General features: G+C 29.7%; 1 protein-coding gene across 1 annotated transcript in view; it reads left to right on the top strand.

The window, feature by feature from the left end:
- Positions 1–15,258, top strand: part of LOC107448709 (pre-mRNA splicing factor crn) — a gene marked incomplete in the record, with an annotated part of 62,554 nt that overhangs the window by 39,710 nt on the left and 7,586 nt on the right. The window contains 5 exon segments of the mRNA XM_071186386.1: positions 295–423; positions 5,792–6,007; positions 8,882–9,028; positions 11,943–12,137; positions 14,781–14,939. Of these exon segments, the coding sequence (XP_071042487.1) occupies positions 295–423; positions 5,792–6,007; positions 8,882–9,028; positions 11,943–12,137; positions 14,781–14,939 (846 nt within the window).

Genomic DNA, 15,258 nt, shown 5'->3' with positions numbered 1-15,258 from the left:
GTTCACTGTCTCTTACTTTTGTGATATTTCCATATATATGTGTGTTATATATATATATGTATGTATACATATGCATACATACATACATATGTATGTTTATATATATATATGTATGTATGTATACATATGTTAATGTGTAAAAATTAATATTTGAAAGTTCTTAGGTATTAAAATAGGTTACTAAGCTCTCACATGGTTTAACATAGCAAAAATAAATAAACACTGATTTTTTCCCCCTCCTGTACAGCTTTGTGTGTTATTTTTGTTCTTTATGTGAGATTTTTTCTGTTCTAGGAAGTGAAAGCCAATTCTTTAAATTATGATAGCTGGTTTGATTATCTGCGCCTGATGGAGAGTGAAGGAAATATTGAAGCAACAAGAGAGCTTTATGAACGAGCCATTGCTAATGTACCCCTGAAAAAGGTCTCTTTTATTTTGCACAAAAATTATTCAGTTTTCATGTCTAACATGTTGTTTCTTTTCTATTCAAAAGAGAGTTTGCCTTATTTTAGGTCTTTTGTGTGTATTGTTGTTACTTATTCAGGGTGCGTACAGACTCCTTATACTCCTTAGAAACTAATTGGAAATAAAAAAATCTCCAAGGAGTACTTGGAACTACTTAGATTTCTAAATTAGTCTTTAGAAACTCCATAGATTATTGCGTTGCATAGATGAACTTACTAAGTACGCTGATGAATTTGCTGTCCCAGCAGGGAAATTAAATTATATGACTTAGCTGTCGAAATCTAACAGTTTAAGAAAACTTTTAAGAAAAAATAAAACTGAATTGCGAGAGTTAGAAGAAAAAAATAACAGCAGATAATTTTAATTTGACATGTTACAAGCAAACTTAATTAATAATTTACTGGGATTTTTTTATATTTTTTATATGAAATGCCTTAGATTTTCTTATGTATTCAAATTTAAAAAAATAGGATTGGTAGGTTTTTATGTTAATCTTTAACATCTGTACTTTAACAAGATTTATTGAAATATTTGAAATTGGAAAATGTATTTATGTGTAAAAGTGATAACTTTATTTATTTTTCTTGGTGAATTTTGACAAAGTCAAAATTTATTTCAAAAAGGCTAGAAAAAAATATGCAAATTATACATTTTTGCGAGTTTCTTATAATAACTGCTTTTTAAGTAAAAAAAAAAAAAAACTATCTAGTTATCTTCTACACAAAGTTTTTTAATTTTTGATAAGTCCTTAAAATTTTGAACTCCTTGGATACTCCTTTGATTTCTTCTTCTGTTCTTACTTGTTCAGACTTATTCCTCTTGGCCCAGAACAAGGCTAGACCAAGTCCAGAAGACAGTTCACCGACAGAAAATCATATACCATCTCCGGACCCTTTAAGATAAGATTCTTCTCTAGCCCCATACAGGACAGCAAATGATCAGGTGTAGCCTGGTGCACATTACATTTTAGGCATACAGGGAATGACCCTCAACAAATGTTAGTCCGCTAATTAGTCTTGTGATAGCTGTCTGCAGTTTCCTATCACCTTTTAGCTCCAGGGCAGCCCCAGGACTATTTTGTTGATACCAATCATGACTTGCTGGAATCCTCCAAGTCCTGTTATTGTTGGCCTTTACTTTTGTATAGATTTCATTATACAGGGCCCGCCGCTAATAAAATCAGACGCTTTATAAAATCAGATCGGCAAGAACCGAATTGTTACAATATTAATGCATGTTAAAAACATTCTTTAATAAAATCAAAGTCGCCGCTTTTTAAAATCAAAATTTTGACTACATAATAAATCAAAAGTGCAATATTTAAGTTTTTTTTGTTCTTATTTATAATTTTTTATTTTTTCGAAGTTTAAAGATTTTTTTAGAAGAAGCAACAGTTACTCACAAACCTGTGAAACAGGTGTGGTTACCACTTTCCTGCGATATACATAGTGTAAGAGTTAAGAAAAAATGTGGGTGGTAGGCGGCGAGTTCATAGAAATCAATTTATCAATGTTAATTCCTTGACTTGAATGAAGTTTGGAGAAACCTATCTCACTCAACAGGGGGTCTTATCTTACTTTTTATTGAATGAACCATGGAAGGGAGAGAAGTTTCTTTTGTTATCTATCTTAACAGAGAACATGAATAGATTTCCAAAAACTGTCTGTGCGCATGTTCCATATTATTTAAGCCATTTGAGTAAATTATAGTTAGAGCACATATCATTTTTAAGTTCATTAGGTGTTAAATTTTATCAGCATGCCGAAAAGGAAGGATTTGAGTCTTAAAGATAAATTTGAAGTGTTGCAAAACTATTATAAGCTTCCTTAATGTAGTCAGCATGAAGCTTCAATGGAGATGGGGCTGATAACTGTTTCGAAGAAATGCTTGGCAGTGAAGAAAATGAAATGGGCGAGAAGTTTTCATGTTACCTAGCTATTGATGATAACCTGCAAACATCAGGAGAAAAATCTGATTCTGAAATTGTTACAGACATCAAAAATTGCAAAGTTATTTCCAATCAAGAAATGGAGGAATCAGACTCAGAAGAGGAAATAAACTCATCAGTGCCATCTTCAATGGAAGTCAGAAAAGGATTTCCATTGAATTGCGGCAAGCTTTAGAACAAAGAGGAGGAATATCGAAAACTAAAAAAACTTCTATAAACTCTCAAATGATGTTGAAAAGTTAATTTTAAATACTGCAACTCAAGCAACCATTCATCAGTTTTTTGCAAAAATTTTGTAAATTTAATCTTATGTAGGGTTTTACTTTATTAAAATAATTAAAATAAAGCATTAATGTTGTCATTATTTCAGCTTTTAAAGTGTGTGCATTTAGAATACATCATAAAAATTAGATTTATTTATTTTTTCTTTCAAATGTTGAATCGCCTCTTAATAAAATCAGCTGCTTAATAAAATCAAAAGAGCATAAAATGAAAGTGATTTTAATAAACGGTGGGCACTGTATGTTAAAAGGCCACTACTATCTATAGGATCATTAGCGCCCTCCTTGGCCAGATCATTAAAGTAAAGGTTTACGTGGGAGGGGATCCACTGTAGATGCATGTCATTGTGAGAAGAGTAAGTCTTCAAATTGTTAATGATATTCAGGCCAATTATGTCACTGATGTTTCGCCAATCGCTCAGATGTTGTATTGACCTCTTACTATCCGTGAAAACCCAGATATTCTCTGTTCTCTCAATGGAAATTTTTCGTTTGTTTTTTATACCCTCTCAAAATCCCTCCTCGAAAAAAAAGAAGCAGGTAGGCATAGTTGCCAAGCCTACTAGATTTTCCAATAGACTACTGGGTTTTTCCAGTTTCTCCTGGTCTACGGGTTTAGTTAAAATTCTCCTGGTTTTTGTGAATTTTAGAAAATTCCCTAAAGAAAAAACATATAAATACAATTTTTATACAGATTGTTGCTTGCTTACTTAAATGAGCATTACTAATACATAATAAACCGAGCCTCGTTTATCGAAATCAGTTAAAAACTTTCTTGTTATAAAATGTTCAGTTTATTTTTATTCAGAACTCTATTTTTTAATTAATTAACAGAAATCTTTTAACAATTTTAGCTGAATTAAGTGCTTATTAATATTCAAAATTATGATTAAACACAATACATAACATTTCAAGTATGTTTAATGTCAATCATAACTGGAAGAAATTGCAGTCTTTCCATTTTGATTACTATAAAAATCACTAAAATTCCCTGTGTGTAAAGTATTTAGTACGTTATGCAACAATTATCATGAAATTTATATTGTTTCGTAAAATCTACTGGATTTTTTCCTATCCATGTTGGCAGCTATAGGTAGGCCTTTTTATTTAAATTTTTTTTTTGTATAAATTTACCTTAAAAACCATATATTAGATGTTTTGATAATTTCACATTGAGTATATAATAACATAGTGCGTAGTGTTTTTAAAAAGTGCTGAAAGGTGCTTATTTTCGATTTTCTTTCTTTAAAGGCCCTTAAAGATGCTTTTTTTCAGTGGGGGTTTTTAAAAAGTGCTTGATAATCCCTTTTCGACAATAAGAATTTTTTTCTTTACCCTGTTTATTTTCACCACGTATTATGCAAAGCAAACTTTTTATTCAACATTTTCCCAATTCATTCAACCAAAATCTACTACGGCGTATTGTTGGTCCGTAGCATATGAAAGCGTCAATCGTTTTACATGTTTGATGAAATTTTTGCGGGTTCGCATGCGTGTCTACTGAGCTGGGTTCAGTGAGATTCTTGCACTCTCATTTGCAACTCTGCTGTATTTTGCAAGATATTCTCAATTTCAGGCTTCATTTTTACCTTTGAAATCTAACCGAAAATCTCTCGATCTTTTTAGGGTCGCCAATGTAATTAAGAAAAAGATTTTGTTGTCAGAAACTAGTTATTTTACCATAATCATGTAAAGTCTTTGAAATTTATTTTCCATTTTCTTAAGGTATATAATGCTTAAAAAGTACTTAAATGGTGCTCATTTTTTGTCGAAAGATTTGGCTACTCACCCTGAATAACCATTTTGAAAATAGGAGTAATAACTCTCCAAAAACTAATCCAAACGCCTATGTGAAATAACTTCCAATTCAGAAATCCTGAATTTATAATTTGATTACATCTGTAGAACACCTGTTTTGTTATAAATATCGAGATTTTAAAATTAGTGTAGAAATAGATAATTGTAATTACTGCTGAAAAGAAATTATAAAATGACATTGATTTATAATGGGATAGTAGCAATTATAATTTAAAATGATTATTCAAAATCTAAAATTCTTGTGTAGTGTTATCTTATTAATAATATTGTTATTTGAAAAACCGTTTATAAAAGACCGTAAAAACGAAAAATAACAGAGTCAAAATAAATCTGGCTAAAAAGGGATAAGTACAATAGTAATTTGCGTTTCCCAATAAACTCGTAATTAAAACTCTAATAACTCGGAAATTTGAAATCTCCATAGAAATATCCCATAAAAGCGATAAAAAACTACTGATAAAATTATTGTAAAACACCCAAAATTAGGATGGAATCGTGAAACAAATGCTTCATAAACTCCCTAAAGTTATCACAATCGATAACTCTTATTAAAAAATTGCATGTTTCATTATCGTTATATCAAAAATGCCGGAGATTGTTAAACCTAAATCTGTATATTAAATTGAGAAAATTTATTCTGCTAATAATATTTTTCTTAAGATTAAACTCATTTTCCTAATAAAAACAAATCAACCTTGAATATTATGAATGTATTAAGAGCAATGCCCTTTCTCATTGGTTGGAGCTATAGGACAAAACTGTCACCATTGACACAAGGCGACAAAACGTAAAAAATAGCATTTAGAAAATTGTTTGTCAGTCACCACTTTTTTCACGATTACAGACATAATCAAAATTATGGATGTTTGTAATCATGATTACAAGTAATTGAGTATTGTAATCATGATTATAGTTGGAATCAAAATGTATAATCAAGATTACAAGTAATTGATTCCATAGCAGTAATTATCTGTAATCAATTACAGTTGTAATCGATTACTGTAGTCGACTGCCGACTCTGCCATGTGCATTTTATTGGTAATATATTTTTAAATGAATATGAAGTTATTAAGAATATTTTATGATAATCTAAAAATTATTTTATTTCAGGCTTGTTTCTATACTTTTTTTTTTTCATTTTTGAAATGAACCTTGTAATGTTTATCATATTTTGAAAAAAGTCCTAAAAAATGCATAACATTATTAATATGAAGTTGTTTTTGTTTTTTTTCCAATTGTTTGAAATTTAAAAGAAACAAAAAATTCTTGAATATTTCAGGAGAAGAGATTCTGGAGACGTTACATTTATTTGTGGATCAACTATGCCCTTTATGAGGAATTGGAAGTGAATGAAGAAGAAAGCAGAACGAGAGAAGTGTATCAGGCTTGCCTCAAACTCATCCCCCACAAAACATTCACATTTGCTAAAATATGGCTCTTGGCTGCACACTATGAGATAAGACAGAAGAATCTAATGGCTGCAAGGAAACTTTTGGTAAAAAATTTATTTATTTATTTTGTACAAAAATACAGTATGACCTCGCTACAACACTATTTTGGAACATTTAAATTTATACACATATCCGGACATCCCTTTCCTGGAAGGGTCGATTTCCCGGATGCTTTTTAACAATCAAAATAAACAAACATTTCTTCATCATCCCCTCTCTTTAAAAAAACAACAACAACAAAGAAACAGAAGTCTTTTGACATGTTTTTTTCCTTTTCTAGTTTCTAATGATTTTTGCATTGAACCCATAAATGGAGAAAGGGGAGAAAAGATCTATCAAGACCATGGAGTGACTGTTATTGACGCTCCTCCTATGGAATGCAGGAAAGGAGGGAGATTTGTTTTCAAAAGAGCACAACTGAGTCCCCTCCCCCTTTCTTTCCTATGCAGGTGGCTACCTAGCAAAAGAGGCATTTCCTGGAACCTTTTTATTATAGTAATGGGGAAAGAAGAAATACTGTGAAAAAGGGTAAATGCAGCAAATGTTTACATGGAGGGAGAGTCACTTTCAGTCAAACAAAAAATTGAGAACTCAATCAGCATGCCATGCCTTTTTGCTAGATTGATAGCCAATGATAAGGGAGAAAACTAGAATTTATCACTTTCCTGCCTTCAACTGGAATGACAAATAAGGAGGAAATGAATTTTTCTCCTCCACCTAACCACCTAAATAAACCTTGCTTGAATCGTTCTAGTTCAAAATTGCGGAGAGAGCAATTAATGTTTTCATAACTGTCAGAATTTTTTTCNTTTGCTTTGTTTTTAAAATATTCCGTGCAGTTTTGCTAAGAATAGATTATACATCTTATTATCAAATACCCATTGTGAAATATTCATTTTAATTATTGAATTTTTACTTCCTATTTCAATATAAGTTATAAGTGAGTGAGCACTTTTGGGAGCCACTGTAATTATTAAAAATTATTGATATATAATCACCTGAAACGGTTTTCTTTTCCTTAATGAAAATATATTAAACAATACTTATCCAAGGTTTTATTGGTTATTCTGATTTTGTCATTTTGTAGGTATACTTTGAGCAAATACTACTTAAAACAACACATTAAATTCAATAAAAACAATTAAAATTATTCAATAAAAACAATATATTCTGCAAGCTAAACATATTATTTTCTCCACGTCTTAATTTTTTAAAAATTAAGGTTGTACCAGAACATTAAAAAATAATAAAAAAATATCTTGTAAAAAAAAAAAATTTTTTCTTTCAAGATATGTTTTAAAAAATGACATTTTGAATAAGATATTTTATAATACAGACACTTTTCTTCTACACATCCTAAACTTTATAAGAGAAAAGGAAAAAAACACAAACCTGGAAATTTTAAGATTTTTACCTGAAAAATCAGGGAAATTTGAAATCTGTTTTGAGTGGACACCCTGTTCATACCGTCTCAGAATTTCTTCAAAAAATTACTAAATGTTACTCATCTTGTCAAAAAAGAAAATCTAAAATTTTTTGCCCCAAAGTTCAGTTGTTCATTATTTATAAACCCCAAAGTTCAGAGAGTTGCAGGAAAATTTCAGCATTTTTGCACTACATGGAAATTACAGTGAACCACAGCTCTTAGCGCAAACAAAGTGCCTCCAAGTAATTTAAATATCTGAAAAGTAAGGATGTTAAACTTTGTAAAATGGGTGAAAAGTTTATGGCAAGTTGTTGCCCCATTGTCACTGAAGATCGTAAAAAGACGCATTTTTGCCGGTTTTTGCAATTTTTAATGATTGACTATAACTTGCGCCTTCTAGTTGCCTCGATAAATGATGTGTCATTTAAAAGATATACAAAAAAACTTTAAAAAATTATTTATATAATTGAGGCATATTTAATACGCTCTTAATTATCTGAATTTGAAACTTGAAAATTTTCAAATTTTAGAGGGAGGGATAAGATATGGGTGGCAATTTTAAGAACGGAAGGTCTTGGAGTGGTCTATGTACATCAAGGATGGGGTATTAAAATCTGAATACAAAAGCCATTCACTGTGTGTAAAGAAATAAGTACATAATCAGCAGTGAGACTTTTCTTGTCAGAAAAGACCAAAATAATAAATGACAAAATATGATAAAATAAGACTTTTTACATTATTTGAAAACCAATAATAAATGGAGAAAATGGGGTTGAAATTTGGAGAAAAAAATCGTTTTACAGGGGTTTATTGCTTCAGAGAATATCGCAATATTGAGAGATAGATAACATTAATTCATATGCAAGTTCGTCGGGACCACAAAACATTATTGTAATAGAGGAAGTTATTGTTGTATTGGATATCGTTGTAGCGAGAGTTCGCTGTGTTATTCGGGAAACTTTAAGAATCTAACTAATGAAACATTTAATTCAGAAATTCTCGATTTGTGTTGCAACTGTTTTTCCATTTGGATACATAAAACTCATCTGGAAGAATCTAAATGTAACCTTTTTAATAATATTTAAAAAGAAAAGAAAACAACATGTGTTTTTTTTTCTTAAGTAATAACTTGATTTGTGAGTTTTTTAGCTTGCAATGATCAAAATGTGTATGAAAGAATGTAAAGAAAAAGTTATTAAAAATGGATATTAATAATTTTTTTAACTAATAGATATTTAAAAAAAAATGTTTAAAGCAATAACCTGATTAATTACTTTTTGAGACAAAAAAATTAAATAAACTTCATGCAATATTAAAAATATGTTCATTAAATTTCTCGAATGTTTTTTTACTTGCAGATTACAGTCATATTTAGGTTTCCTAAAAATTTTTTATAGATACCCTGTTTTTTTTCTTGAAAAATTGAGGGGTTGAATGACACAAAAAAACATGACTTTTGTTTAAATAATCTATATATTTTCTATTTCGTTAGGGTGCAGCTATTGGTATGTGTCCAAAAGATAAACTTTTTCGGGGTTATATTGATTTAGAAATTCAATTGAGAGAATTCGATAGATGTCGCATCCTCTACCAAAAGTTTTTGGAGTTTGAACCTGAGAATTGCACTACATGGATGAAAGTATGCTATATTACTATATAATATTATCTACTCATGCATTTTTTTTTTTTTTTAAATATTTATTTTTCTTATTTTGTGTATAGAAATTTTGAAAATGGTAAACAAAAAATGAACTTTTGTTTATTGATGTGTCTATAAATTTTGTTTATATGCATTTTTAAATTATTTAGATTTTTTTTTTTCAATTTAAAATAGAATTTTTATATTTAACAAATTGTGTTGATCTTGTACATGTCACTCTTCAGTCCTGGGAACTGAAATCAGTCTTAAGAAAAATCTGGACTAATAAATTCTATCAATTTAATTAAATTTTCTTTCTTTTTTCATTAGGAATTTAAAAATAATTTTGATCAGAATAAAAAATATTATATCTTAATGAAAACATATGATATGGTAATGATGTCAGGACTTATATTTATCTTATTTTTGTCAGCTTCACTAAATCTTATTCTTAAAGTAGTGACAAATGGGATTGATTGAACTTCATCTACTTGTGTAATTAAATTTGTACTATTACTGAATCTAAATCTGCTCGAGTTTGCTTCCCCTACCCTAACAGATTGTCATGTTGGCCAAAGTTAAATCGAGATTATTTTTTTAAAAAAGAAAGAAATTATAGTGCTAGAACAAAATATAAGTAACAATGAAGTGAAAAATAGAGATATGAATGGTTTCAGGTTGTTCAGTAATAGCTATAAAAAAACTATGCAAGGTTAGCTGTTATTTTCATTTTGTTTGCTAATATAACATAAAATAAAGAAAAACCTTTTTTAGAAAAAATAATCAAATGATTGATTTAATATGTTGGCTATTATCAAAGAAAGATAAATTTTGGTATCAGTGAGCTATAAATTTCTAAAAGTTTGGTAAACAATGCTAGACAGTATTATTTGGTCAAAAGTCTTGAAATTTTTTTAGAGTGGCTCCCTTGATCATGTACTAACCAAATATTATTTGGTGAGTTCCATTGGCACTCCAAATCATTAAAGCAGTAACATCTGCTCGTTTGAACAAACTTTTGCTTGTTGTGGAATATATTTTCTGGTTTCCTATCAACTGAATTATTATTTATTTATTTATTTTTTTTGTAGCTTTTCCATTTACATGAAAATTTGTATAGAATATGCATTAGAAATAAAGAATTCGATTGATGTAATTTAAACCAAACTGTCAGAATGTTTCCTATTTTTTCAACAACAAAAAATATCTGGAGTCAAATATAGTCGGATCTCTATTTAACGAAGTCGCTAAATCCCGATTATAAGTTCGTTATATGGAAAATTCGTCAAATAGAAAATCACCTTTTAAAATACTTAAGCGACACAAAGCAGGTTTTAAATTCATAAACACCGGGTATAATTTAAATAACAGTTCATGCACTTTTATCTTGTAAACTAGTATCTACTATTTATTTTATAAATCTTAACCATAAAAAGAATTTGCATGGAAAGCAAGAATAGAGCAAAACATTATCCAGTGTTACACCATTATGCTACATAAATTTTTTACTTTAAAAAAAAGCTAAACTTATGTGTAAAATTATAGCTGTATTTATTACAAAAGTAATTTTAAACGTACCACCTGTGTTCTTAAGTTTAATTGCTACTGATAAAATCCGTCAACTTGGACTGAGTTTTTTGTTTGAAATGCAAACAAAAATGGAAAAGGATTTTACTGCTTTCTATAAAATAGCTTTTAGAGAAAGCAGTAAATCATTACATAAAGCAGTGGCTTTGAAAATCGATTCAAGGTCATTTCCCCCCATAGAATGCGTTAACAAGTTTGAAATGTTCTGAAGTATTTTGAGGAATAGGGAAAGTGGATCACAATGAAAAGTTCGTTGATTATAATATTCACTCGCGATTTGGAAGTTATTTTACGAAGAAATTTCTCAAATGTTCTTGGTTCCTCGAAAAAAATCGAAAATTAGAGAAATTCGCAAAATGGAAGTTCATTAAATATGAGTCCGACTGTATCATTATTTACTCTGGGAATCATGTTTTTTTTCTCAATCTTTCATGCCATAACCTTTTTTCCCGCATAGAATTACTTAAAATATCGATAAAATTAATATTGTTATTAATTATTACTATTGGGAAAACTATGGACTGAATTGTTAGAAAAATAGATAGTTCTTTACATTTTAAAAGCTATTCGAAGCGTCATTTGTTGTCTCCGTATCTCACATCAATCAACCAACATTTGAAACCCCATATCAGAGTTACCAGTAGATTTTTCTGTGCCCTGGAGATGATTTTTTCAGCATAAATTGGGCTGCTTTCTACAAGAGCTTCTGAACACACTGAATTTTTTTTACCTTAGAAATAAAAAAATTTTGGAAATTTTGAATTGCAAATTTTAGTCAGGACTTATTAATTCATTTAATTCCATTGTAATTCTATTTTGTTCTTCAATCGCCCTTTCAATGGTTATTGCTATGAAATTCCTCAGGAAATTTTAATACGATATGATGTGTGAATTTCGAATTTGGGTGAACTTTTTCACTATATATATTTGCTAAATCAATTATTGATAAAAGGGAAAATTTTGTAGAAATTTTTATTTTTATGAAAAAGTTTTATTTTTGACTGAATTCTGGTAATTAAAAGTATTTAATTTTCTGCAAATATACAAAAAAAAATTTACGGGAAAATTTAGTGCTGGAACACTAACGTTTATAAAAAAAAATTATTGTACTTGCCACCAACTTGGCTAATTGGAGCGTGGTTATATGACAATTAAGTAGTTTAATAAATTTGTAGTCATATTTTTGATGAATTTTTGTTCTTATTTAGGCAACTATATTCGTAGTTTTCATTAAATATTTCCATGCTTTAGGCTACTAAAAGCAACTATTTTTTTTTTCTGTGGTAACTTTGCATATTAATGATATAAATCTTTTCTTTAATTGAAGTTTGCTGAACTGGAGACAATACTGGGAGATTATGAGAGGGCGAGAGCAATATTTGAGATAGCCATCAATCAACCAAGGCTAGATATGCCAGAGGTCATCTGGAAAGCATATATTGATTTCGAGATAGAGCAAGAGCAGTTCCAACTGGCAAGGCAGCTCTATGAAAGGCTGTTGGAAAGAACACAACACGTTAAGGTAAATCCTTTTTACATTCTTGATAAGTGAGTCTCCTTTCTTTTTTTTACATAGTTTAGTAGAGTTTACTATTAGCATGGGTGTTTGTATACTCCTGGGGTATCCCAAAATTCCTGGTTTTTCGTATTGCAGGTTTGCCACAGACGACTAAAATGTGACTATTTTCGACCTGAGGCAACTATGGCAACTTTTTTTGCCTGAAAAGTCTGAAAAAGCAACTATTTTCAAGAAAAGGAGACTTCTGTGCTTCTATCGATGTTTTTTTTTAGAACAAATTGGGTTGACAACCTACGGCCCCAGGTAGCTTCTAAACATAATGAAAAAAAAATTTTCTTAAAAAATAAAAAAAGTTTGAATTGCAAATTTGAGTCATCACTTTTTAATGAGCTCAATTTGCACAATCTCCATTGTGGATCTATTTTGTTTCTCAATAGCGTTTTCAACAATTATTGCTATGAAATTCTGCATGATTTTAAAGAACCCTATGTTTAATACGATATTATGATGCATAAATTTTGAATATTAGTAATAACTTTTCAGTATATATATATTTGCTAAATCAATTATTGATAAAAGGGAAAAATTTTTAGAAAGAGTATGTTGTTGTTTTTAAAACGAATTTTTTTTTTCTGAATTAATTTTAGTATTTAAAAGTATTCAATTTTCTGCAAATATACTAATGTTTTTATGTAAAAATTTAGTGCTAGAACATTAACCTTTATTTAAAAATTATCATATTGACCATCAACTTGACTAAATGGATCATGGTATATTACAATGAAGCCATTTAATAACATTTCAGTAATATTATTGAAAATTTTTTGTTCTTATTTAGGTAACTATTTTCATGCTCTAGGTTAACTGGAGCAACTATTTTGTTAATTTTTTTCCGTGGCAACCTGGTACTGTTCTTCCGTGTTCACAAACTAGAAGCAGTGCATGCTAGTTTTGCGAGAATATGAAAATTCGCCATATCTCAAGGCCATTGGTTCGTGGACTTCGCGATTCAAAAACTTATAGTCCGACAGAATTTTGAAGATTTTGCTAAATCTTGTTAACGAGACGTTCATATGCCACCAATTACGTAAAGAATTGCGTACTTGGTAATTGTTTTGGTTTTGATGGTTTTTGCAATTTTGATTATTTGGAACTGTGCCGGAATCTATGCTAATGTCACAAATCTAATCCCCTCGATATTGATATCAAACATTAATTTCGTATTTACCTGTATTATTCGTATTACAAATTGTGATTTCTATTCTCATGATTTGGAAATCAAATATCGTGACTTGAAAAGGCTCGTGGCTCACTTTTTTTAAAACCCAGTATCGCGATTCATACTCATGCAAAATTAAAAAATAATGCTGCAACTCATATTCAGACATTTGTAAAATGAAACATCTATTTTTGAATTTTTATACGTGATTTAAAAACTATGCATTGCAATTCATATTCACATATCTAAAAATTAAGCACATTTGACTCTTATTTCAACAATTCAAAAATTCAATATCAAAATTTGTTGAAGTGCACTATTGCAATTCTTGTAAAAAGTAAATTTTCACTTGAATTAGTTACTCTAAAGTTATTAGTAAAAGAATACACAATATTAAATTCTAAATTTATAAAACTATCTTTGAAAGAAACGCGCTTAAAAGCAGCAGAATTTTCAAAAGAAAGAATAATTGAAGCAATAAAGAAATCAATGGAAATAAAAATATGACCACTGAAGCAGTCGGGGGTACCGGCCTCGGTAGCCATAAAACAAAACCTTTTCTATTGAGCGAAGACAAATGCCAAAATTAACTCTCTCAGTACCCCGAAGGTTTTGTAGAAGTCCAAGAAAAAACACTTGAAATGCATAAAACCAAATCAGAAAAGAAATTTCAACAAAATCTTGAGAAAATAAACACTCACATTAAACCGGTCAAACAGCGATTCCACAAACAAACTAAATGCCGAGGAAACTCTAAAACAAAAGAAAACAATGCCCTCTATTAAAATGCGTAGAATGAAAAAAAAGAATAGTAAAAACCGTTGCGTAACAAATTAGTATAATGCTTAACTGGTTGTTAAGATTTGATTTTCGCCCTGTTTTTTTAAAAGATAACTTCAACAAAATAAAATTCTAAATCAAAAGAGAATGCAGCTGATTTTTTTTTCTCTTGTCAATAAAAATTTCTTTAAAAAAAAAAAAAAAAAAAAAAAAAGATTGGTTGGATTAAGTTCCGGATTTCAAGATGCTGGATTAGGAGTCCCATACTGTAATCAACTAAGTGAAATTCCTTGAGTTTTCTAATATTGTAATCAACTAAGTGAAATTTCTTGAATTTTCCCATACTGTAATCAACTAAGTGAAATTTCTTGAGTTTTCCCATACTGTATTCAACTAAGTGAAATTTCTTGAGTTTTCTCATACTGTAATCAACTAAGTGAAATTTCTTGAGTTTTCCCTTACTGTAATCAACTAAGTGGAATTTCTTGAGTTTTTCCATACTGTAATCAGCTAAGTGAAATTTCTTGAATTTTCAGAAAATTCCCAATGGCTAATCAAACATTCCTTGCTCTGCTTTTGATAAATGAGCTAGAGGTATGTCTGATATAAAACTGATAAGAAAGTTGTTAAAAATTTTGTTTTTGCAGGTGTGGATTAGTTTTGCAAGGTTTGAGCTGGGCTGCAATGAGGGGGATATGGCCCTGTCCCAGTGTCGTAATGTATACGAAAGAGCCAATAAAAACTTGAGAACTTCAAATGAAAAAGAAGAGCGTATGATGCTTCTTGAAGCTTGGAAGGACTTTGAGGTAATCAATGAAAGAATATTTTTTAAAGAAAAGTGACTTTTATTCAGGGTTGCCATTGAACAATTAAAAGTCAATCTATCAGGGTTTGCCACTCCACAGGAAAAACCTGGATAAATACAGGGAATTTTAAAAATCACCTAAAATAACAGGGAATTTTTATTTTTTCTTTACAAACTGGGAATTTTGTTTCTTATTTTTGTCTTTTAAAAAATGTTGTCCACTCAAAGCGTGAGATGCCTACTTGCTCCGCTTTTTAAAACAGTATTTTCTAGTGGTAGCGAAATGTAATCAGGGGTCTGTCTAGGAATTTCTGAGAGGT

Source organism: Parasteatoda tepidariorum, chromosome 10 (assembly GCF_043381705.1).
Source record: "Parasteatoda tepidariorum isolate YZ-2023 chromosome 10, CAS_Ptep_4.0, whole genome shotgun sequence".
NCBI lineage: Eukaryota > Metazoa > Arthropoda > Arachnida > Araneae > Theridiidae > Parasteatoda > Parasteatoda tepidariorum.
The sequence above is the reverse complement of the archived record's forward strand: the minus strand, read 5'-3'. Positions and strand labels throughout refer to the sequence as shown.